We start from the raw sequence: 27031 nt of genomic DNA on the forward strand, positions 1-27031 counted from the left end.
TACATTCACCAAATTTTATCTAGAAAAACTGAAATAAATAATGAAAGACTGCAATTCAGTGTTTTGTTTGGTGTTAAGTTAAAGGTGAAGAGGACTAAGCAGAGAGCTAACCTTAGAGATATACTCAATTCAACTACACAAACATAACTCTGACAGTCCTGCAGTTTCAGAGGGAAACATGGAGAGTATTCCAACAGTCCACATCCCCTGAACACTACACAGATGATGAGAGTTTGAGTATAATCAGGCAGCAAAATGCAAATGTGCCATCACAGCCACCTGTCACTGATTGATCAGTCACCCCAAGACATAAACTCTGTATTACCCTGTAACAGCCCTTGCTTATTAAAGATGATATCATATATGTACCCTGCTACACAGACATGAATTCTCTGCTCACCAAGGATCTGCATTTTTAAGGCAATGGCAGTGCACTGTGTGGAAAAACCTGTCTAAAAGTGAATGGGCAGACAGCAGTATTTCTCCTTTTTTTTCTCCCCCCTCAGACAGTCTCTGATCTTTACTACTGAGTCAGGGCTTTTATGTCTTAAGCAAAATCAAAGGAGAAGGGAGATTCACTCTTAGCTCTCCAGATGTATATATATGCAACAGTAATTAAATACTAATTCAAGTACATGTCTGTAATGAAAATAAACTAGACACCTCTGTAATGGTTTCTCTATATTGCCAGACATTTTGTGCAGTATATGTTCAAAGTGGAACAAATTCACTCAGCTTGCAAATGATATATGATCAGCAGGAATTATATTCTCACTACAAAACTGTTTTCCTGTGGTTTTCAGTGAAAAACTGCAAAATGGAAGGAAATAGGAAAGATAAACAAAATGGGGAAACTATGCAAGTCTGACTCACAATAATGCTTTTTGGAAAAACAGTGAGTTGATAACATAAAGCCATAATTATTTAATGCACTGAATTATTCAGTGACAGTCCTCTGTTATTGCAGGCAGGTTCTACTCTTATTGGAACAATCCTGGTTTGTTTTTTTCGGCAGCATCCATGGGGTTTATTTTTTCCCTGAATGTCTCAGTAATTCTTCATTATCATAAAATAATAATTTCATGGTCACCTTGCTATTTTCCTGCAAGGATGATATATAATTTTCTTCTAACAACACTGCTATTTTATTTTCGAATACAATTTTAAAAAATATTGTTGCTTGGGCACACTTACTTAGTAAGGTAGCCCTGTAACAGCTCATTTATCTTTCAAAGGCTTTCTTTATGCTTCTGATACTAAACTTCAAAAACCTAGGCTTAAATTCCAAATTCTTCATCTATTCCCTAACTACAGTCAAGAGGAGGTAGTACTGTCAATGACTTTGACAGAGCTATTCCAATTTGTACCAGGTTAAACCACTTTTAAAATGCTATTTCCCCCATTATGACCTCAATCTGAACAGCCAAGAAGTGAACGTGGAAACAGCTGTAAGGCCATCTACTATCCACCCAGGATAAGACAGTTCTGCTGCAGCGGTGGCTCTGTGAGCTTACTCCTTTGCTGTCCTTGGGTTAATATTCTTGCATATATATAATGAGAATCTATAGTTTCCAACCTATGATCCATACAGCATGGGACATGGGCAGATTCAGCTCAACTCCCCCTTTCAGACTCCCCCTTCCAGAGCCTGTGCAGTCCAGTACGCTTAAAGTGAAAAGAGACCTGTTCAGGTTGAGACCACAATGGGGAAAATTGCATTTGGAAAGAAAGGTTTCATCTTTTACATATTAGAGTAGCTCTGCCAAAGTCATTGATAGTACTACCTCATCTTGATTCTAGTTAGGGAATAGGTGAATTCCTTCCTTCACCAGATCCTGATGCAGAAAAATGATGATGTAGAAGAATGATGATATAGCAGTGATTTTTCTGGGAGCAAATAGGGATCTTTCCATAAGGTTATGAATTTTATGCAGGAATTGTGGCAAAATTGATGGGATTGATGAAACAGACTCAGTGAAGTGAAACAGCAGAGATTGGAGCTTTCTGTGTACTCCTGCCTTCTAATGGGTAAAATGAGAACTTCCTGACTGCCCTTTAGAGGCTTGCCACTGGGAAGAACTCTTTATCACAGCTATTCTAACAGGGAGGTTGTAGCATGCAACTCTGATGCAAGTAGCATCATTATGAGTAATCATACATGGTGTATAGACAAAGAACAATGAGGCTGCAACAATCAAGCCGATATTAAATTAATACAGTCTATTTCCTGAATAACATTGCCCATTGATTTAAGTCCCAGTAATTTCTCAGTTTCTTCTTTAAATCCATTTACATACTTATTTTAATGATTTTGTTCATGTCATAAACAAAACCTTGACACCACAACTACCAAACACCTGCACAGTTTTTATAAAGCATGAAATGTTTTGCACAAGGGCAGAACCCTGCATGAGAGCTGCCACCAGCTTAGAGAGTGCCTGTCTCCAGCAGCTGTAGGATGGAAAGGTAGTAAGACTCTTGGAAAGACCTCGACATCTTGTTCTCCTGACTATTTATATATGAACAAACTTTTCATTGTACCTACAATATGTGCATTAATTTAGTGGAATCTAGCTATGAATGAAATGGCAAGAAATGCAGACAACTGATAATGAGGGCCATTTGGCTTTAATTTCTGTCCTAAAATATGCTTGTGATAAAGAATCCCTAGACAGCAGAGTGCAATGCCAGCTCCACTTTCCAGAGCCTTTGCAGTCCGGTATGCTTAAACTGACAATAGACCAAATTCTTCTGGGGTTCTAAAACAAGAAAGCATGGGAGAAGGCAGGAGCTAAATGGAAGTCCAAGTAGAAGATAATTCCTACATGATGAGGGCCATGCAGTTATTCATTTATGGTCTGCTTGTATCTCAGAGTAAAGGCAGTACTTCCCGTGGATCTCGGTACTTCAGTTTGCATATGGACATATTCACACACAGAAATCACAGATGGGATCGCTTTGAAACCAGACTGAGTTAATATGGGGTTCTCTAAGTTAATCATGTGTGATACACATGTTGAAGAATTATGTCATATCTCATCACCTTGTATGTATATGAAACATGGAACTTTTATCAAAGCAGTGCTGAACTTAATTACATACCTATAAGATTTATGACAGTGGTTCAAGAAAAGGCATATTGCTTTTTTCTCTTTTTCTGTTTTGCTTCATCAGTCATTAAAGGCAGGTAATTCTCATTTATAAGCCACCAATTTAAAATTATAAATTAAAACATAACACATCCACATCTAAAAGTGAAGGGCTTTGACACGGTCTCCCACAGCATTCTTCTGGAGACACTGGCTGCTCATGGCTTGGGTGGGTGCACTGTTCACTGAGTAGAAAATTGACTGGATGGCTGGCCTAGAGAAAGGTAGGGCCTGGAGTTCAGTTCAGCTGGCAGATGATCACTCTCAGGGTTCCTCACGGCTCAATTTTGGGGCCAATCCTATTTAATATTGTTATCAATGATCTAGATGAGGGGAATGAGGACACCTTCAGTCAGTTCATAGGTGACACCAGGTTAGATGGGAGTGTTGATCTGCTGAGGGCAACAAATCTCTACACAGGGATCTGGACAGGGAGGAGCAATAGGATGAAGCCAATTTTATGAAGATCAACAAGGTCCTGGTACTTGGGTCACAACAGCCCCATGTGGCGCTGGGGGCAGAGCGGCTGGAAAGCTGCCCAGAGGAAAAGGACTGGGGAGTGCTGGTCAACAGCGGCTGAACATGAGCCAGTGTGTGCCCAGGTGGCCAAGAAGTCTAATGGCATCCTGGCCTGTATCAGGAATAGTGTGACCAGCAGCACCGGGGAAGTGATTGTCTGGTGCTGCTGGTGAGGCCTCATCCTGAAACCAGTATTTGGTTTAGGGCCCCTCACTGCAAGACGGACTTTGAGGTGCTGGAGCATGTCCAGAGAAAGGCAATGAAGCTGGTGAAGGGCTGGAGCACAAGCCTTATGAGGAGTGGCTGAAGGAGCTGGGATTCTTTAGCCTGGAGAAAAGGAGACTCAGGGGAACCTTACTTCTCTCTACAACTCCTGAAAGGAGGCTGTAGCCAGGTGGGGGTCATCCTCTTTCCCAGTTAACAAGGGACAGGATGAGAGGAAATTACCCCAAGATGCATCAAGGGAGGTTTAGATTGGGTATTAGGAAGAATTTTTTTCACCAAAAGGGTTGTCAGGTTTTGGAATAGGCTGCCCAGGGAAGTGGTGGAGTCACCATTTCCAGAGAAATTTAAAAGATGCAGATGTAGTACTGAGGGACATGGTTTAGTGATGAACTTGACAGTGCTGTGTTAATGGTTTGACTCAATGGTCATAAAAGTCTTTTCTAACCAAAATGACTCTGTGGCTATTACAATGATGACTTAAAAAGGGAACTAAATATAAATCCAAAAAAAAATCTCTTAAGGAGCTAAGTTCCACTGCTTAACGAAAATAATTTTGAAAAATAGGAAGAAGGAAAAACTGGGTGTTTGGGCTAAGGTATTTGTAAGAGTTCATGAAATAATTCACCAATGTACAGATATGAGAATTCCTGTAAAACCTCTCATAATGCTCTTAACATACGTTCATCTAACTACATGCATCGGTTTTTTTCAAGTCTTGTGTTGTTACTTAAGTTGTTTTACTATTTTGGGGCATGTAAATGAATGCCTAAGACTGTTCTACCGATAGAGGAGCAAATACTTTGCCTAGGGTCCTCATTTCTCCTTTCTCTTTAATGAGTTTATCAGCATATAGTAGACATATGGCAGTTTGAACTTATTGAGAAAACCAGTGAGTTCAGAAAGCTGATGAAATACTAGGAATGACCGAAAAAATGAGTCACAGTGCTCACAAGTACACGAATATTGTATTATGGCACTGTAAGGTTTCCTGGTTTTAATTCAAAACAGAAAGCCAATCTGCAGAATTCACTGTTTTGAACTGCCCCTTCCTGCTTCCCTGCTAAAAGAGATAATTCGGGGTTTTTTTTTCCTTTTCAACCCATTCTGATAACTGAAAGCAAAATCTGGCTCCTTTTTCCTATTTCTGGCACCACCTTTCTCCCCAGCCCCCACTATTTTCTTGTTTCACTTTTACCATATCAAGTCTCTCAGACAAGTTCAGTATGGAGGCAGTTGCTCCACAGAGGGAACCTTCCTTTCAACCTCCATGTTTGAGACCACAACAATGGTGGTCAAAACCTCAAAAACTCTCCTTGAGGCAAAGGAATGTTTTGCATCAAGAGAGAATGCCCCAGGAGCTTAGTGATGGCTTTGTGGGAAGAACAAGAAAGAACCATTTTTGTTCTATTTATTTGTAAAAAATACAATATACATATTCAAGTATTTTTCATGAGCCTGAAGGGTAACAGATTTCATAGTATAATATCTGCTCAAGGGCTTTATTTTAATGTAACAGCAGATGGTTTTGCTTTTACTATAAAGCCTGTACTATTACTGACCTCGTCTTTCTCTTCAAAGGGATTACACTGATTAGATATAATTTTCTCTTCTAAATCAGACTGCTGCTTCCCAGAAGGAAGTGGGAAAATGGTCTTGCCCAAAGGAGCCTCTGAAGTCGGAAGATACAGGGGGGATTTACTTAGCATAAGGGTGCAGGGAAAGGGCAATGACTGGTGCCCCAGAGCAACAGAGTTCCTCAGTTTTCACTCTTCACGTTCCCATTGTATTTATTCTTCAAACAACCTTAGATTATATGAATATTGAAAAAATGCTTTTAAGAAATGAAGGATATGTTGGACAAAGTAGGCATCAATGACAGCAACTCTAGCACCACTGAAAGCACCACTCAGCAGTGCTGGGATGTTGCACACCCCCCCCCCCCCCCCCCCCCAATTAAGGCTACTCACCTCTCTTTTCATCCACAGTAGATACTGCCTGGATCAAAAGTGGTGCGTTGGATTCTGTGTACTCCACAAAGACCAGCAGCAGCTTCAGTGCTGTCTTTACCACCAGGCGAAACTGGAAGAAAAGAGTGCGACTTGTCATACCCCAAGCCACAGCATTCCCAGAAGTGTGAAATGACACTGGGCAAGAGGCAAGCCCAGCAGTCCACATCTGGTAGTAACAAACAAACAGAAGAGATTAAGCTGTGACAGTACTGAAAAAATGAAAGGTAGTCAGCTGGATGAGAATTTCATTCACTGGACAGTGCTCTTCTAGGGAAGCCCCAGCAGTCAATGAATCCAAATGAAAGCTTAATACTGCCGCAAGTAACAAAAGGGTGAACGTCCCATCTCTGCATATCCCCAACATTGCTGCCCAAAGCTCGATGTAGGCAGAACCTACTGAGCTAACACATTTATTTCCTCCTTTTGGTCTCAGCCTTTAATCCTGTCAAAATGCTGTATGATGGGATGATTTTCTCCTATGCTTTCTTCTCTTCTTACAATGCTACTATTTAATCCCTAAATTATTAAATAGATTGATCTTCACTACTAAACACAACTTGGGAGGAAGTGTGTTTAATCTCCAGCTATCCCACCCTGTCACAAAATGTTTGATTGACCAGAACTGAGAATTCTGCCTGCAAGTTTTCACACTCAGGTTTTTGTAAATCCTTAGGAGTGAGTGTTCATCAAAGACTCAGCATTGGTAAAATGGATCTACTAGAATTCAACAGCCAAACTCTATCAATTTCACCACAGAGCTCCCATTTCCAGAGAACATAATTTGACTAAAGAAGGTAAGAATTTTTAGGGATAATCAAGAATGATTACTTGGCATGATCAGGTATGGGAAAAACCAACTCTTTACTTGAGGGAAAGATTTTTTAATAGGCAGTGCTCTACATGCTGAGAGGGCTTACTGGGGGAATTGATACTGGTGCAAGTTTGCTATACTCTCAATGTAAAGAATGTATTATTATACAGTTCCTGTCAATATTGACTAATTCCCATTTCCATTTTTTTTTAAAGTCCTCTCAACACAGGTCTCCTAAGAAGTAAGAAATCATTATTATTAATTTCATAGATGTACACATGGTCACAAGACAGTGCCTGTTCTATATTCCAAAAAATACTGCAAGTGCAACAGGCATAGACTCAAGCTACTGTGCTCACATAGCCATTCACAGTGATGTACTGGAGCTCACTTGAAGGTAATGAGCTCAAATGCAGCTTGCTGCTAGTAACACACAGTTCAGTGTCAACAGTGATCCCAGCTATTTCCCTAGCTTCTTGGGGTCTACCCACTCATGCAGAATTGAACTTAATGCATGCAATGACACTACTAGCAATGCAAAATATTCAGCTGTTGAATCTAGACTTTTCAGGTTTGATGTGTTGTCAAATTGTTGAATTTTAGGGCTCACAGCCAGGAAATCTCAATGACAAACATGACCAGGTCCCTTAGGACCCTTGGTTAGCCTAATTTTCAGCTGTAATGCTGCAGTGATACCTCATAGATACATGGGTTATTCAAATTAAAGGAAATTGAAACCTGATAACACAACAAATCACTTCCCATGATTGCACCGTACATCTGTGTATTTGCCTGTCAGGCCAATACCATGGTGTTGCTGGTCTGCAGTGACATTTCTCTTAGGAATCAAGTTCAATTGTTTATAAACATACTGAAAGAATTTCCAAAAAGTCTCCATTTTTTTTGAAAAGTTACTTTCTAAATAGGAGTGATACCAGATTACTGTAAACTATTCTAGCATAAACATACTTCCCAGACAACCATTTACATACTACCTTCTAATCTGATTAGGGTTTTTTTTTCCTTAGAAAGGAAAACCTAGATGTTACTTTTGATGGTTCTTGGAACCTCAAGTCTCGGCCATGTGGTGACAATGGGATGAATTTACATGTAAGTGCTGCATGGCACTTCCCATACATCTCCATTTGACAACAATCAGTGCAGGACACACCAGGCTTAAGTCTACTTTTAAAAATCTTTTTCTTCCAGAAAGAAGAACCTTTGGCAGTTCCTTTACTCAGATTATTGCCTGCTGGCCATGGAAGCTGCTGCAATAAGGAGCTGGTCCCTCTGCACCTGCCATGCTGCAAACCTTGTGAAGCCTGAGGGCAGCCCACTGCAGTTGCACCAGACCAAGGCTCAAGCTGGCTGATTTTGGGTGCCATCTGCAGGTATCAGCTGCCTGTGCTTAACAAGCTAACAGATGGTTTTGTAAGGAATAAATGCCACTAAGAAGCAGTCCCAGAGAAAAGGAGCGATTAGGAAAGCTATGTTTTGCTTGCCGTTTTGGTCCTAGAAGGACACTCTAAGTTCAGTTCGTCAATCTGCAAATTTTCAGGGCTTATCCAGCTCCTCAGAAAAGAATCAATCAGCCCTGGAAGTGGAGATGCTTTCCACTGAAGGAACATACCACGGCTGCTTTCTTCTTGCACCAGCACAAACACTAATTTTGAGAAAACCTGCATTTAAAACAATACCGTTTCCTGCTTAATAGAAAATGGCATTTGGGACTCCTGTGGGCACTTTTAAACCTGCCGGCTGCTTTGGACACTTTGGGCAAGGATAAAAGGAAAACACTGCAATTCTAGACTAAGCTGCACAGTGCCTAAACTGAGGACTTACCTAGCTACCCATGACCCACACAATCTTTGTGCTCATCCTCCAGTGCTTTTCAAAACTGCATTAACAGTGCTTCTTGACAGGGGCAGGCAATCACTGAGCAGCTGCACTGCCCCTAGGAAACTGAAGTCTTCAGACAGCCAAAGCCCCTTCGAGACATCTGATAGCCTGTCACACCCGGACACAAAAGCACTCCAGAGCCTGACATACTCACACTAAAATCAGCTCTAATTATCCACTGTGGCACCAAGCAGTCTCTGAAAGGTCTGTTCAGGGATATCTGGTGGCAAAACCCATGTGAAGCACACGGAATTTTTTTAATGTGGCCTCCCATATGATGTCCTATCTGTTAAATATTCATTTAAATGACTACCTGTAGGCTTGAAGTTCCCATTTGTGATTAACTATTCGATAGCCAAAGTGGGAGATCCTCACAGCTTCCTGTGTGAGTTCTAAAATGTTTTTTCAGGACATACCTATTCAATTATATAGATAGCTAGATAGCAAATAACTAAATCTCAAAATTGGGAGATAGCCGAACAGGAAAAAACAGCAGCAATTCACTGGCTTTCTTGCTTCCTTTTGTGAAGTCATGGGACGTTTTGCCAGCCATTACCATTTAATTTCACATGATTTCCTAGATGGCACAGGAATGGGAGCAATAGAAACAAAGTTCATATTTCATTCACGAGCAGGTGAATCACTAATAATCTGAATCATTGTTAAAACTTCATGAAAGCTTATAAGACTGTTGGATTTTTTTTCTGGTACTCATTTACTATTGAAGAGGGAACAACTGCTTTCTGAATCTGCTTCAATAGTCATGGTTTTGTTAAAACCCATGGGCCAGTCACACTTCTACTTCAAACAGGACAAGAAAGGCAACAAAAGAGGTAGACAAGCTAGCTCAAAAAAAGACCTGTTATCATCACTTTGCAAACATTGGTTGCTCTAATTAAATCCAAATTTCCATTATAAATATTGCTGCTTAGTTTAAAAAGAAGGTCCATTGAGGCAATATGCATCCTCACTGGCTTGGCAAAATAATTTTTAACAGTTCTGAGATTAAATCAGGATTCTTAAATATCCAAACACTGAAGCATCAAAACTTCCATTAAGCTAGAAAAGAAAGTTCATGTCATGTTTTTGTATCATGTGCAAGCCAATTTATAGAGAGGAAATGATGTTAGCATCTTCCGCTAAAGATAAGAACAAGCCAGCAACGTAAAAGGAAGAAGAAAAATTATAAACCTTTTCCCTCTGACTCGCTTTACCTTATACAGTGCAGTTTGGCAATCCCTTTCCCTTTTATCTCTTCATATTTAGACAATTACAGACTCAGACAGAGATACCACACAACAGGCTACAAAACTCATGTCTCATGGAAGGGCTTATCGTAGTTGTTAATCACTTGTCTGGAAAGGCTTTAACCTTTACAAGGAATGTTGTCATAAAGTTCATTGACTTAAAGACCAAAGCAATATTTGTAGAGTTCAGATGGAAACATTCAGGATTCAATCATTTTTCCTTTTAAAAAGGAAGAAAGTAAGGAAGGAAATTGAATGAAAATATTTTACTTGGGAAGATGTAGGTACTTTGGATTTGCACTACTCAAATTTAAAGGAGAAATAGGCATTGAATTTTAAAATAAAGATTTACTACAGCCAAATCCTCTGAAACCTAATCCAGGTGCAGAGTTGGACTTACGGTAGGTCAGGTACTCATCCTCTTGGTAGGATACAGCTAGGCAGAGCTACAACTAAAGAAACACCCAGTGCAACCAGTGTTCAGCCTGCCAGGGAGAGGTCCCCAGGGAAACTGGAACCCTTCTTTCTTGTAACGCGCAAAGATGCCCCCAACTTCAGATCTAGTGCTGCAGGAACAGCCCATTGGCATCCCACCAGCACCTGCAGTGCGGCTAATGTCATGTTTTGCAAGGCGATAAAATCACCTTCTGTTCACAAAAGGAGGGAAGATCTTCCTAGAATGAAAGGTTTTAGGTTTTATATTATACATTATATAATATATGCATTTTATATATATATACACACACATATACATTATGTATTTATAGCGTATCCATATAAAGCTACTATTTAGTATAACAAACAACAAATATATAAAATAAATATTAATACTCTATGTAAGTATTATAATATAGAATATCATAATATATTGTTTTGTTTTGTAATAATCAAGAAAAAGGAAATGTAAATATTGAGCTTGACAGAATCTCAGAGTAATAATTTAAGTTGGAATGGCCCTAATATGATTTTCCTTATGTTAGGTGAAAAAATCCAGTTCCCTTCCTCATATAGCATGTGCTCTACCCCATCTCTCCATCATGGTGAGCCCTGCTGGACTTGTTGCAGTAGATAAATGTCTATCTCATACTGAGGAGCCCAACACTGGACTCCTGAACTCCTGATGCAGTCTTATCAGCACCAAACAGGGAGAGGTACTTCCTTCAACTTGGTGGCTACGCTCCCACCACTCCAGCCTGGGATGCATTTGACCTTCATTCACACAAGGGAACACTATTAACTCCTGTTCCAGTTCATATTCTCTTATTCAGAATAAGTGGACAGAATCAAATGGTGTGATTACAGATGTTTCAAAATAAACACCTGGAATTTTCCCAGATTTTAAGAAGAATCAGGCTAATGGCTTTAAACTGAAAGAGAGCAGACTTATATGTTAGGAAGAAATTCTTCACTGTGAGGGTGGTGAGGCACTGAAACATGTTGCTCAGAGAGGTTGTGGGTTCTCCATTCCTGGAAGTTTTCAGGGCCAGGTTTGATGGGGATTTGAGTAAACTGGTCTAGTGGAAGTAAACCCGGTGGCAGAGGGGTTGGAACTACGTGATCTTTAAGGTTCCTTCCAGACCAACCCAAACCATTCTATTGTGTGATTCTATGACATCCCACTGTTTTAAAATTTATATTATTTTTCCTGAAATCTCTGGAACAATATCATTTCAGTATTTCATGCACTGTTCACCTGTATTTATGTAAAAGGATGTCTCCACTGCATCCAGCATCTTAGTGAACCTTTCCCACATCTGCACTGCAGAAAGCCAGCCAAGAGCTGCAGCACCGAGTGCAGAAACAGGAAGAGCCACCTCTGATGTGATGACTGGAGATCAGCTGTCTCAGAAGCATGCAGGGCTGGCTGAACATCAGAAAGAGCCTTAACACCTACAGCAAGAGCTTCAGAAATGTGTTGCAGACAAAATGGGGTCTTGGGGTGCCAAACAAGCAAGAGGAAAGACATTAGGGGGGTAAAACATTTGGAACTCTTTAATACCAGGATGTGCAAGTGCCTTACATAGAAACAACCCATATTCTTTCTAGTCTCTCTGTTCTCCAAAACTGACATTTGATGTCAGTTACTTCACTCCTAAAACAGGTGACAAGTCTATTTAGTAATTCAGTTCTTTTTATTCTTAGTTTCTGAAGGCAGGAATGATCACGAGAATGAGATCTTTGTCACCTAAGCCAAGTACTTCTAATCAGCCTTATTTTCCATCAGAACTTTGAAGCAGCATCTTTTAAAGATGGGAAATTTAGAAATTCAAATGACCTACAGAATACCAAACAAAACTTTGTAAATCAGAGTAATCTTCCCTTACCAGAGAGAAGAAAGAGTTCACATGTGCTAGGGCCCTAAAAGCTGCTTGATGGACAGCAATGAATACAGCCAATTCCTCTACTTTCTTTTCAGAGGCTTAGCATGTGCCCAAGTGTGCAAAGCTGGGAGGCAACAGTTAAATACACCATGCACAAAGTATGTGAACAATCCCCATTTTAGGTACTGAATATTGTGAACAGCTAGGCATTTTATATTGTAATTATAACTATTAAACAATCTATGTTTCTGTGGGCTGGTGTACCAATAGAACAAATAAGAATGTGTGTGATGCCATATCTATGTTTTAAGCAATGAGCTTTTTATAAATTTTATATTAAAACAATGCCAGATTGCATTTTAATATTCAGCCATTTTTGCTCAAATCTTCAGAGGGGTGCTTTAATATGGCAAATGAACTGAAGTTAAGGGCTTTGCAAGCTCAAGACTGAAGCTGTGAAAGGAGTTAGACTGAGATGAAAAACCCTATAAGCTTAGATGCAAGAAATCAAAATCATCAGTTAAACAACAGTATTTTAATTTTGAATGTTCCTTTAAGTTTTTTCTTCCACTGAATGTGTAATGCTAGGAATGGCAGAGAAATGCATGCATTTACTATTCTGAAAATGAAGTTTCTCAGAACTTTGCAAATGTACTGGGTAATGACTACATGTTCTGTGCACTGTTACATATGTGGTGTGTATCTGTCATTTATCTATGGTGAGGCTTCTGACATGAAGAGAAAGAAGGTCATTAAAAAGAAATTCATCTGGCCTACCAAAAAACACAGCAATGAGCAAATAGTGATTAGTGAATGGTCAACAGAAAAAAAAAAAAAAAAAAAGGCTCATGCCTGGAAATTACTATTGACACCATCAATCATGGTCCAGAAGAAGAAGGGGGAAATAAAAAAAAAATTGTCTGTACACCGAAGTAGGCAACTCAAACAACAAATCAAAGCATACTGAAGGTCAAAGTGGCTTTCAGATGAATACATGCAGTTCTGGTGGGAGCTTTGAAAGAATGTTTGGGGTAGAAATCAGCCCTTTGTTAAGTAATTTCTAATGAACTACTGATGTAGCTGTGTTTCTCTTGCAGCAATTGCCACATCAGACAGACATTGTTTGAATAAACCTAAGGTTGCAGTGCTTGGAACAAGACATGAGATGCTACAGGGGTTTTTTGATCATTCCTCTCTCCTTCTTTTGGAATATCAATGAGAATCTTGAAGAGGTGGGGAAGTGATTTTCTGCTTTCATGTCTAAAATGACTTTTTGTTGTTGTTTTATGACAGGATGAATGAAAGACCATTCACAGCTCTTCAGGACAACATACAAAGTGAGAGCAATCTCGTTCTGCTTTTCCCTGCTACAACCAGACCAATCCCCCCAGTGTCTCCCATGAGAACTGTTTACTGTGTAAAAATTACATGTAATTATTGAACTAGAAAGGAGGACAGGGTAGGACTCGGAGATTATAAGACATAAAAGGATTAAACTTCTTTACTCTCAGGGGACTCCAGAGCTGGTGTCCTTGCACGTTTGTCAGGGGCCCAACCACGGGCTTATAGGTGTTACACAGTTTTAAACGCCTTTCTATTTGGCTCTTTCAGATCTTGCTGAAACAAAGGGTTTGGTTTCAATTAAAGTTTTAGTTTTTTCCATTGCAAAACACAAACCAAAAATATTTCACTGGAAATTTGCCATCAGCCTGTGTCCAGACCAGGAATTATGCTTCGCTTGTAAAGATTTACACTCAGATTTAATTTTCTTTCTCTCTTCAAATTGTGCAGTTTCATTATATCATCTGTTGATTCTTTTATTAACTGTTCCCAAACACTGGTATCTTTCAGGACTCCAAGAAAATAAACACTATCAGTACCTCTAGAACCGCCTTCTCTGTCTGGAGAAAGATTGCGATTGAATTATCTTAAATAATGTAGAAAACGCTTAGCTTGAGAGAAACCACAGTAACATGAGAACCAATTTCTGGTTAAACTCACGCTTGTGTGTAATGTGCTATCAAACATGATAAGGAACAGACCTCTTTATTCTCTTTTTGTCTTCTACAAACATGTACCTTATTTATGTGTAGCCCCGAGTTTTCTAGCATTTTCCTGTTATAGATCATAGAGTAAGATTGTCTAATGCAGTCTGCTCCTTTCATTAGATAGCAGAATCTTGGTTGGGTACATACTAAACTAGCTTTATGCAAAACCAACAACAACAATATATTATGATAAATATAATGTCATTCTGGAAACGTATTGCCTGACTAGGCCAGTCCTCGGTAGTTTCTGCAAATTCATGACCCTAAAGTTAGTAAGTCACAGTCAAACACGACGGATCTTTAGGAATTAGTCATATGTCTATTAAATAAAATGTGTTTCTGACCAGCAGAATAAATGAAAAATAACCTTGTTTCTCTTGAACACTACCCTGATGATCTGTTCAGCAATGGATGCAACAGTGACACTTCATGTTTTGGTAACAGTAAGGTAAGTTGATAATAAGCAACAAGACCTGAAGCCATGCAGCATCAGAATTCCATATGAGAAATGAGTTTGCAAACTAAAATGGATCACAAGAATGGGGTTTGTGTGCCTACACAGTGAAAATATGATTAAAGGCCTTTTTTTTTTTTTTTTTTTTTTTTTTTTTTTTTTTTTTTTGGTTGTTGTTCTTGTGACCAAGGAGTTACACGCTGCGCTTTCCCACCAGCCCCCTAAATTGATGTATGATGTTAGCCTTGAACTACCCTGTCCTCAACAGATGGTCATTGGGCCAAACCTCTGGCAACCAGAAAGGTTTGAGACTGGCAGTTTCAGCAACTTCTTTTCCTTGGGCAGGGCCAAGTTAATATTTCCTTAGCTGCATTAGAAAAAAAAAAAATGGGAGAGGAAAAGATTTTTTATGAACTTAATTGCAGATAGGACTTTATCTTCACTCCCTGTTCTGAAATCCCTTTCAAATCACACTCTTTTAGCTTCTGTTCTACTGCTGAATGACATTTTGGATTGTGAAAACATCTAATGTAATACAAAGTCACCTTACTCAAGACAAGAAGCAATTAATTTTAAAGCGAGAAGGGATTCAATAACCTATTCCTGAGACAACTCATGCAAAGCACTTAAGGATCTGAAAGTCACTTACAATTAATCAAGTCATACAACAATTACATGATGCATGCTGTGATTGATCACATTTTATGTACAGAAAAGCTGAAGTACTGTACATTTAAAAGGCAAACAGAAGATGTAACATTGCATCTTATTTCTTTTTTAAGCCTCCAAGTAAATATTTGATTAACATGTGTTTACAGAAGTATTTTAAATTCCAAATGAAGTCCTTAGATTTAAGATCAAATTACTACTGTATCATTTTCTTGAATGATTAGAAACCATGTAAAAGGAAGTTCACTAGTTCCACATTAATTTTCCACAACAAACTACTTTCTTCCAAGACCCACTCCCAGTCATAGTCAGACTTCTGAATCTGGTGACCAGAAATTCCTCATGACAGCAGCAGAGAGTACTTCACAAGCTTCAGACCTGCAGTACGTTTGATATGGGAACTGTGTACAAAGCAGCTTATCAAAACTTTAATGTTTTCAGGATGTTAATTTTCCTCCTGGCCAAGGCACAGAGTTAGCTCAAGGCAAGCTCAGAGGTCACCCTGTCCCTGATTGTGCAAGCCATCACCAATAAAATGAATGAATTATGGTCAAAGCCAGGGGAAAACAGAGAAAAAACAAAACTATTAGAGTACCTTCTCGTGGAGCCTCTTAACAAAATTAAACCCACTGAAACACACGACAGCCGGAAGTAGCACTGCATTTTCACCCTTGTTTCCTTAGGCAGCTGTGCTGTCCCTCCCACTGCCTACTTCTGGACTCTTTCCTGTAACTATGGGATCTGTCTGCCCACTGCACTGTCGTACTTAACAGTAATGGAGCTATGTTCCTATTCAAGTTTGAAAAGGCAGTACAAAAGACCTCAAGTTGGCAATCTCATAAGAGAAAAGGAAGTATCCAGTCATTTTGAAAGGGCCACAGCTAGAAAATTAGTCCTCAGTCTTCCACTAGCCGTGCTGCAGGCTGCCATTTGCACAAAAGACAACAGGCACGGGACACACAGCAGGACTGAGCCACCAAAAGCATGTGGGATGACAAGGAAAAGGCAAGGAAGAAGGAAAACAAATATAACAAATTGCTTCATTAGTTCTACTGCTTATGAAACAACTTGCTAGAGCTAGTGGCCTTGGCAATGTCCTGTTTAAATAATATCAAGGTTGAGTTCAAGGACCCTAGGGGAAAAAGCTATTTGAGCTTGCAAGTACAGTGGAAAACTACTCTATTATTATTCTGTGGTTTTCTGCACGTGAAATTTGTTCTTTCAACAGTTTCATTAAAATCTACTCATATTAAATACCCAAACTATGCCTCTGTTTAAATAACTTCACCTGAAAACAAATGTAAGTTTAATGATATGGTTAGCAGTTCTTTCCTGCCACTGTACAATCTTATAGACAACATTTCAACAGCAAAAACACAAAATCATAACAACCTATGAATAAAGTGTGTGGAAATGGTTGAAGATAGTATGTCAACAAAGACTCCAAATTATTAAATATTACCTATTGCAACATCTTTCTTAAGCAATTCATTATTAATAGGTTATTCTTTTAAAGCATTCTAAAAAGCAAACTGACAGTGGTTTAAATACTGAAATGATAAAATCGTACAAAGAACAAATATCACATGTCAAACCATGGGACAAACCCACCACAAACTCTTCTTGAAAGAATATTTAATAAAGTAAAAGAGAAAGAAGATATATATATATATATGTATATTCCGCGTATTACTATAATGATAAAAGTACTATTATTTCACTGTGTGTATAGACTGAAGATTTTTCTCTAGTCTCAAACTTCTGAGTATTATCAGGCACAAAAAGTAATTCAGAAGCAAAGGCTTGACAGCAAAACCAGACACACTTATTTACCTTTGGACAACTTGCCAAATAAAGTTAGTGAATAAAGATACTTTCTGGGGGACATGTGAACATAACAGAAGTGGTCATGTTTCTCCAGCAATCATCTGTTTGTCTGTCCCAAATCTGGAAGAGGTTGCTATCCTCAAATCCAGTTCTCATCATTGGTCTAGTCCAGATGCTTTTTTTGTAAATTCGAAGAACTTCATGATGAAAACAAAAATGTAACAGACCAGGCACATTTCCAGCTTTCCATGTGATGGGTTTCTCAAGCGAGCGGTAGAATATTTCATGGAGCCATTTAGAAACCTGATTTATGGGGACACAAGTCACTGCGTATCAGTAAGGCACTGGTTAATTACACAGCCCTAGCACTGTCCCATTATTCTAACTCCCTCCTTTGCCAGAAGAGGACAGGGATGGAGATAATCTCAATTTTGATTTTCATAAATGCTAGGCAGTATGCAACTTCTGCATACAACTGGACAACTGCAAGAATATATTATATTCTTGTAGGCTTCTCTCAACTGTGCTCTTGTATTACAGTGATGACTATTTTTTAAGAGTTACAGAGCTCAGTGTTCAAGGAGATAACGTAATTCCTGTGTCTGAAGCTACCTCCTTCCCCTGACTTTTATCAACCAAACTCATCACATCCACCCCAAATTTTACAGCAAATCAAACAATCATACACACTCAAAATATGTATGGTTGGTTTTGAATCACAGAAAGGTGAAAGAGCTGGAAAAAGACTCCTCAGAGTCCTGCTTGGATAAGAGAAATGGAATTGTTTCCCTATAGCACTTCTGGTGATGTGGCAAACGCTTCCCAATACGGGAACTCTGATCACATCTCAAGTTCACTTGTGTTCCAAAGGTCTGCAGATTAGACAAAGTTAACTTCAGCTTCACTAACCTCCACATCCAGATCCCAACTGTAGTTTGACTAAAAGAAAATTCCTTTGTTACAACTCATAAAAAAGATCTAGCTTTTATAGTTTTCCTCAAAGTAAAAAGCAAACATATTATGGGTACCACTACAGTAGAAAAAGGAGGAGGAAATTCAGGTGATTCAACTAAGGATTGAGGTTGGAAGGGATCTCTCTGGAGGTCATCTTGTCCAACACTCTGCAAAACCACTTACACCCAGTTGTCCAGGATGGTGTCTAATTTATTCAATGTGGCTAAAAATTGACAGATATAAAAAACATGAATTAAAAAAATGTTGATTCTTAAATATATCTTTTAAACTATTCTTCATTTTTCAAAGCATGGCACTTCCAACTTATTTTCTGCCTCTCTCTCACACACTCATAGTAGCCCCCAAATACACAAATACTGAAAGGGACAAAAAAATCCATAACACTTATTTTCACCAGGTCACAGAGATTATCTAATTTCAGTATAACAAAGCAGTTCCACGTATGTTAAGATTCAAATGCCCATACATCTGCCCAAAATGTAGTTCTCAGTTCACATATCACGTGAAGACAAGACCTTTTATGCAATGAAATACAAGTAGTTCTTTGGACACCAGGTGTGGTCTGGGATTACAGTAAAAATCTGTCATATTGTATATTAAAGAAATCACATTTTCTCAAGCACTTAGGAGAATACTGAGTGGTTTGCTGCGGAACCTCCATAGACTCACAGGTATTGTCTCAGGTCCTCAGCAGCAATGCTCACTTTGGGTCCAGTTTCACAGCAGACAGAAAGGGATAGAAACATGTTTTCTATACAGCAGAATTGGAACATGGGTATGAAAAGTATTCAAGGCTTGGAAACTCAGGTTCGGAACTGACAGGTCCAGCAGGGCTTCTGAACTAACCCATCTGCATGCGTAGTCTTCCTGCAGCCTACTTTTCTGGAAATCTGGATGTGCAGCTTAAAGACAAGACTGGACTAGCTGCCTATCTCCCAAGTGAGGTTAAAAAAGCCTCAGAAGTGCATCCTCTGAAATCACCTGAGATGTGACCACAAGCCTAAAAACACCAACAGCAATGTAATAAGGTAACCGAAGTCAAGAATGTGTCTGTATATTCCTAGGAGACTGTAGCTACCAAGCTATAGGCAGGTTTGCAGCAGCAATGACCAGGACAAGGGATTAGATTCCAGAGTCCATGTTTCTGTTCATCTGACCCTTAGTGCACTGTTCTGGACCTAAAGACTAAGCACATTTGACCACGCCACTGCACAGTGGGATGTGCCTTTATTTGAGGCATTATTTCACACATATTTCAGTTTTGTTTCATAAGAATGAAACATATTTCAGATGCAGTATTTAAGAATTATTCAGCATCTGGGACTTGAATAGCTTTTAGCCAAGTAATTGCCAGGGTCATTCAAAGAGCTAAACCCACAGAAGCATAAGATCATAATCAGCAGTGATTTGACTTGCATCATAGATCAATTTTGAGCTGTTGCTTCAATTCTTTGGGAGCAGTACAGACAGAAAGAGGGATAGAGAGGAGACGGGGTGGGGGGGGGGGGGAGGAGGAACCCAACAGAAAAACCCCAACCCTTTCTTTTTCCTGAACTAACCACAACAGATTACTTCCACTTTCTTCTGAAGTCAAGAGTAACTGCAGACAAAATCAGTAAATACAGTGATGCCCTAATGAGGGGCAGCAGTTCACAAAGGCTGTAAAATAAACTGCTCCAGAACATGATCCTTTGTATCCAAGAAAGCTCAACTGAAATGCACTGCGGTAGCTGTGTAATGCCTGATGGGAATAGTTCCTATAGATTTAGCCAAAAGCTAATGTAACTGAGATTTGACCCTTTCAACACAGTGGAATACAAATTTTGAGGAGCTGACTTTATTCAGAGTACTAAAACCACACTGAACTCTTACTTTTGGTGTAATTTTGCTTGCTTTTAGAAAGCTTTTCATGGTAGGCTCTCACAACGAGCAACCATGTGAATGGCATGAAAGATATTACCATAGTACGCATGGAAACGTCAGAAAAAAACTTGGGTATTTCTGGTTATGTTTCCACCTCCCCGCACCCACCCCAGGTTACTACATGAGCACATTTCCTTTCATAAGAGCAAAATGTCTCCCAGTATTTGAAAGAATTATTTTAAGTTTCCACATAGGGATTTACAGTACAGTTCTTGAATACTATTCTTCTTAATAATAATGATAACAACAACAGTTTTGCCAATGCTACAGAGCAAATTAAGAGTCTTGATAGATTGCTTTAACCAGGAAAATAAGATCTCAGAACCTGGAAAGGACTGGATTTCAGTCTTGCTGCCAGAGATCTCTCTGTACTGCCTCTGGGTAGTACAGCAGATCAGTGTAAATGCGTAATGACAAACTAAAAATCTCTGCAAGCTGAAAGTCATACTCCTCCTCCCTAATTACTGAGTCTTTTTTTTTTTTTAACCCATATATCCACAACACAATTCATAGGAGAATTAATGCTGCCGTAGTTCAGTATAACCATGTACAACTCATGCTCTGAAATCATGTCTTTAATTGCAGCCCTGACTTTTTGCCTTGATCTTCTAGACAGCTTCCCACAAGTGGCTATTGCCAGAGCCTTTCATTTCTTCATGTTTAAGATGGCAGGATGAAGGCTAAAAAGCTGTGTAAGCTTTGCAATGACATGAAAAAAAATTAACCAAATAACAAAGCAGAGGCAATAGGCTGCTGCAGAATCACAAATAAATACTTCATATTTGCAGCTCAAAAGAAAGCTCCATGTTCTGGGCCCCCTAGAAAAACAAACATATAAAACAACTTTTACAAACAGAGACATCTAGCAGCTTCAGCTTAACTATTTTATGATACATTTTTCCCAGCCACGGCAGTGGGATGAGGATGTGCTTGCTGGCCTCTTCAGAATCTGTGCTCTGAAAGTATTCCTCAGCAGGCAGCTGGGTAATTTCTCCTTGGACTGATTGCAGACAAAACCATACAATTCCATGATAAGTAATGCCATCATTCTGATTAAGCTAGGTGTGTTAGAAATACATGGAGTTAAAGAGAAAAACTCCAGATTACAAAAAATACCCCAAAACTGAAAATGCATTAGACATGCAGAGAGATTAATTCGCAGTATGAAGCTAACGATATCCAAAACTAAAGGATACCAGTTGCCTGAGCGAAGGACAGCACAATCAGTTTATATCAACGACCTGTGCTAGGTATCAGATGGAATAGGTGTTTTAAAGCACGTAGTCCTACTCAACATTGTATTCCCCCAGGAGCATTTTGCTCCAGTCCTCTTCTCACACTGTTCATTCATATCCATCTGTGCCTGCTAGATGGTGCTGTGGGATGGCTTTTCTAAGGCAGAAAAGGCAAGTTGCTTTTTTCATTCCTCTCACAGATATTTTTTTTCCTTCTACATGAGAACAGTTGCAGTGTTTTCTGTATCCTGGCGGTACAGGATGTCTCCTGTCAGGTCTCTTGTCAAGCAGACGATGGCCACCACTGAGGATGCTGCTTCTCCAGAGCAGTCAGAGAAAATGAGTTATCAGCTTTCACCTGCATGTGTCCATGCAGGAAACCTGGAGCCTCAGATGAAGGCAGGAGGTATCAATATCTAGTCTAAAATTTTCATTTTCCTTTGGTTCTAAAGATACAGGACATTTAAACTAACTATTTTCATTGACAAAGAAGGATTTAAAATTAAATCAGACACACAAATCAAAAGCATCGTTTCAAAGAAAAGAGAAAGACTAAAATTTCCTGGAGGTCCAGTGAGTGAAATGTCTCCCTTTTCCCCTCTCAGACTGCAACTTACTTCTATGATGAAAGGCAACCTACTGCAAAAATCTTTGGAAGACAACCCTTTGAAACGGGTGATAAATGAGAAGGATGCTGACTTAGGCTTCATTTTTTTTCTATAACTAACCAGTAACTCAAGTGGCAGGATGCTACCAGTGCTGTAACATCCACAGTATCTATCATAAATGGTGCAGACTGGGATTGAACTATTCAGATCTGTAGGTAAAGTAAGTCTGGTCCATCTGTTCCACATAACTTCATGTCAGTTTAGCCAAAGATGACGAATAATCCTAACCCACCCTTCTGAGCAGGAGGGAAATAAAACAACTTCCAAGATGAGTAACGGTAGTACTACACCATATGATGACATCAGGAAAATCTTGTGCTCAGTTTTCAGATCCTGTCCCATAGCCCAATGCCTTGGGACACCCTTGGAGCCCTTGCTGTTTCTACACAAAAGCCACCCTAGTAAATGGCAATGTGTCTTTAACACAGCTTTCAATTTCTGTGTAGCAAATTGAAATTATTTGATGCTCTGCCATGAATGATCTTCCACTTCCAGCAGCTGAACTTGGGCATTCACATTTTATCTCCTCATCAGAAGGGGATATCAAGGAAACAAGAAGGGAAAATTTTGCAGGCCAGTGATGGAAGTTGAAGTATCTCACGATTCTAAGGAAGTTTGCCTCAAATCTCTCTATTGCATTCATAGCTATTACAGACATTCATCTGAGCAGTGCAGATCTGGAAGCAAATCTGCCTTCAGGTGGTCTATCATGTCTTTCTTTCTACAGCACAATCCTTAATGCAAAAGACTCTACAGTTCTAGTTGGGCCTGGAAGAGTGTCCCAAGAAACACCAAACATGAGAAGAGTGTATTTGTGGAAGCTAGACTGCAGGTGAGAAAGTGAAAAAGAAAAAAATTACCTGAACAGAAAACATTGCAAACCACACAGAGTAACAGTGACACAGAGGAGCAAAAATTATGAAGTAGAATTCTATCTTCTCTTTTTAATAAATATAGTAAAACATTTTACTAAATTTAATACACGTAAAATATATATTATATATTTAATATATTTTTAACATATTTCATATCTTCAGGAAAACACAGTGAATTACAACACAGAACCCAGGGATTAACAGTTTTGAGGCAGTTCCATGCATTAACAACTATGGGAGTGTCTTGTCCCACTTTACTCATTCTTTTCTACAAGAAAGCCTGCATCATATGCAAAGCCTAACTGGGGAAGCAGAAGCATTCAAACTGTAAGTTAGAGAAGTGTTACATTTCCCTCCAAAATCATAACAGTAAGATGCTTAGACAACCACACTGACATTTAAAGTGCAGTGGAGAAAAATGGCTTCTGAGAGGTTGCTTTAATTTTATTGCTAAGCTAAAGAAAGAAGCAGTTACACACTGCTGGAAATGAAAAAGACAAAGCATACATTTACTACAGTTGTGTGTCTTCTAATAAGAAGAGGAAATTCAAAAATAAAAGGGGCCAATCTACAAAAATTCCATGCTGGCTGAGGTATTAACAGTATTTTTTATATTGAACATCACATTCTTCTTTTTTATTAATGTGGTCTTCAAAAAGGGGAAATAGTGGAGAGATAGAGGGGGGCAAACCAGGATGCATCTGAACTCCTTGTTCAATTGCTGTGATCAAAGAGGGTCAGAACATGGGAAGAGTGTACACAGCATGCCCAGATGAGGTTCATTTCAGTGTATCATGGGAGCCAGCTAGAAAACCTGCTGGTATGCTGGAAATTATTCTGAAAAGTCTTTATGTGGTATCAACTACTCTTAGAGGACTGTGGAGAGAAGAGAAGAAAAAAAAAATCAAAGAACCTTCCTTCTGATCTTGATTTTATGAAAAGTAATTGAGGTCCACACATATTACCAGACCTCCTCTTTCCTAAGGATCCTGGTCCTAAGGACAAGTCCCATAACTGGGGAGACCAACATAAAAGGTAACCATGACGAGTCCTGGGCACTAACCTGGTGAGGGACCTGAGCTAGTCGCAACTCAGGGGTTCTTTGAGGTGCCCTACATGCTGAATATAGAGCCATCATGTGTGCTTTGGTAGTTTTCATTTTTGATACAGCATATTTTTTCTGTTGTCCAGGTATATTCAGCTAGTAGTCATTGCTTTAAAGAACAATTATATCTAAATAAAAGAATTGCAAACATTTTTGAGTGAAGCCAAAAGAACAGATATGGTAACAATTAGTATCAGGTTCAACTTTCACCTACGTATCTGTCTTCACATATAATCTGTCCTTCTACTCCCTTATGTTCTTCCTCCAGGGCTCTAAAATCCAAATACCAATTTTCCAGATGAGGGACTAAGGCAAAAAGGGATGTGAAAACTGGTTCAAGAATGTGCCTGGAAGCTGGATTCAGTCTGGGTCTCCCAATGTAAAAACCCTCCCTTATCTGGGCCATTCTTCCAGGCTAAGCTACAAGCAAAACACTGGTATATTAACTGCTGTGTTGGCTGAACTGCCTCGGATCTGGTTTACATGATGCTGCAGAAAATGTTGGATACCACCTTCTTTCCTGCAGGCAGAATTCCACTACTGCACTATATATATGGGAACGAGGACAGATACTGATTTAAGAAGAAAATTACAATGACTTTAGGAGGAAAAATAAAGGCAATGAAGTATATACTAATTCAGTTTCTCTAAAAAAGAGGACACTCAGAAAAGTAACAGAAGATTAAGCAGAACAATTCTGCAGGAAAAGATGGGTCCTTTACACCTCATAGCAGTGGCTGCAGAATACACAGCAGATTCAAGTCATACTTATGGAGGAGTAAGAGATCCTTGCACAGACAAACATTTGAAGAGGGTTCATGTGGGATTTCTGCAATTTCCATGCAAACTCTCCTGGCATTTCTTCAAAATCCTGTAGAAAGGATCCACACCAATTGTGCGGTTCTCAATAATCTTTAATAAGAATTCAATAATCATCAAAATATAGGTGAGAGGAAGGAGTAACTGGGTAAAGTTCACTACAAACAGTTTGAGAAATTAAGTGATTAACAAAAACGTCCTACCCACATCCTGTGAATTAATTGAACTTTGGTTGTCATGGAACAGATATCATAGTGTATTGGGATAAATATGTAAACTGAGCCCAAAACTCTCTTAAAGTAAGGACGGAATACCTACATTCTTCAAATCTGATGGAATAAGTAAAAAATTAACCATAATGGCCTTTCTTTTACAGTCATAAAATCCCAAAATGTTAACACCTACTCAAGAATGCAAAAGGTTGACCATCTCCTTTCTCCTATAGGAGAGGAGTCATCTCAGCACCACCACTGCAACCCTCTACCCCCATATGCTGCTTTCTACTGGCAGAATAACCAAAAGCTCTGCCTGAAATTCGACACTTAATTAAGTCTCAGCAGATCTGGACCCCAGGTTTGTTTCTAACACTGGCCTCACCACCCGGTTCAGATGAGGTACTGATACTTTGTTGAAACATATCCATTCACTATGGTGCATTTTCACAGAACCACAGAATAAGTCTGAATTGCATGGGACCCACCAGGATCATGAAGTCCATCTCTTAAATGAATGACCTGTTCAAGGATGGAAACCACAACCTTGGTGCTATTAAAACTGTGCTGTAATCAACTGAGACAATCTCAGGGCATTTTCTTATGTTTCATAGTGATCTATCTCCTATACCACACATGCCACTGACATGGTCCTGTCAGTGAAGGCAAGAAAGAATGACTGAGCACAGAGGGTATTTGCCAGCATTACAGGACATTTTACAAATGTTTATTTTAATTATTAAATAGATTAAGAAAACTGTATCACTTGATCTTCATTAAAGGTCTGAGATAACAAATTTGAGTTTAATGACATTTCAATGACTGTGCACCAGAAGAGGTTTCCCTGCTCCTCCAGCTAAACTTTCTAATAGCCAACATGCCTTCTTGCCGAGCACCACAGCCACTATCAAAAAAGGTATGTTACTATTACAACTAAGAGCAAGAAGACCAGAAAATGGGCAACCCTGGAAACTGAAGCATTATGCACCAGAATTCATGAAACAGTGTTCCCAGAAAAGGTACAGACGCAACTGCTTATTTTAATTTTAAAACACTCCTGAAAATGCAGCTTATTAAATTCCTGAAATTAATATTTCTACCCTAGAAAATGATAACACAGCTGTCCCAAAAGGTTTGGCATAATGACCACAATGTGCTTTATACTGGCCAAACTGATTGCTGCATTTAGATATGCATAAAAATCACATGTGTTTACTATACCATAATCCTGAATTATAACTAGTGTCTTTTTATCTTTAGAGCAACTCCCTTTTATTTCTTCATTCTGTTTCATCTGACAACTTTCTTTTTTCTTTTTTTTTTGGTCAGGCAATTGATTTTATTCTCAAAGACATTTCCCACTGGCGGCTTCAAGCATGCTGGAAAAAGTAGGCTCCATTTTCTTTAGTCTCAGTCCTCAATATGGACAAACTTTCCAACTGCACCTTCTCTTTTCATAGCAATGCTGGACATAATGCTTGCTAGAAAACACTAGGAGCTAATAGCAGATATAGATATTAATTTAATATACATTAATTACCTATATTAATCAATCAATCCATCCATTATCCAATTAATATAGATATGAATAGCTAGGGTGTGAAGCACAGCACTTTGCTCACAAATGTGAATGGAAACAGGCCTGCAACACTTAATTACTGTAGTGAGGGAGATCAAGGCAATTCTAAAAGCTAGCCTCGACTTTAGAGTTGTTTTTCAGTTTTTACCCCACCTAATTCTAGTATAACTCTTGCTTTTTTCTCTCTTCTTGCCTTTCCTTCACAAAAAGAAATTTGTACATCTGCATAGATGCATGGTATTTTCTGGGAATAGCTGGACATATATCACTCATGTCTAACCTGACACTTTCTTAAACAGTTTTGAACAGATGAGGCTGAGTGAAAAGTTGGGTCTGAGCATTTGCCACATTGTTGGCAGTTAATCATTACATTTTCTCATTCCCCATTTCAAATGAGTTGAAATCAGATCTCTGATGTCTTGTGAGGGAACTGTGTGTTTTCTAGTATCTCATTAATCTACA

The 27031-nt window shown here is 39.1% G+C and overlaps 1 protein-coding gene across 6 annotated transcripts in view; it reads right to left on the bottom strand.

The window, feature by feature from the left end:
• The window catches only part of FHOD3 (formin homology 2 domain containing 3), a 374111-nt gene that overhangs the window by 118751 nt on the left and 228329 nt on the right, over positions 1–27031 (bottom strand). For all 6 annotated transcript variants that reach the window (XM_066185497.1, XM_066185488.1, XM_066185478.1 and 3 more), the window contains one exon: positions 5861–5972. In XM_066185497.1, the coding sequence (XP_066041594.1) occupies positions 5861–5972 (112 nt within the window). The remainder of the gene's footprint in view (positions 1–5860; positions 5973–27031) is intronic.

Source organism: Chamaea fasciata, unplaced genomic scaffold (genome assembly GCF_029207755.1).
Source record: "Chamaea fasciata isolate MVZ Bird 193981 ecotype frontalis unplaced genomic scaffold, bChaFas1.0.hap1 SCAF_1, whole genome shotgun sequence".
In the NCBI taxonomy this organism is placed as follows: Eukaryota; Metazoa; Chordata; class Aves; order Passeriformes; family Sylviidae; genus Chamaea; species Chamaea fasciata.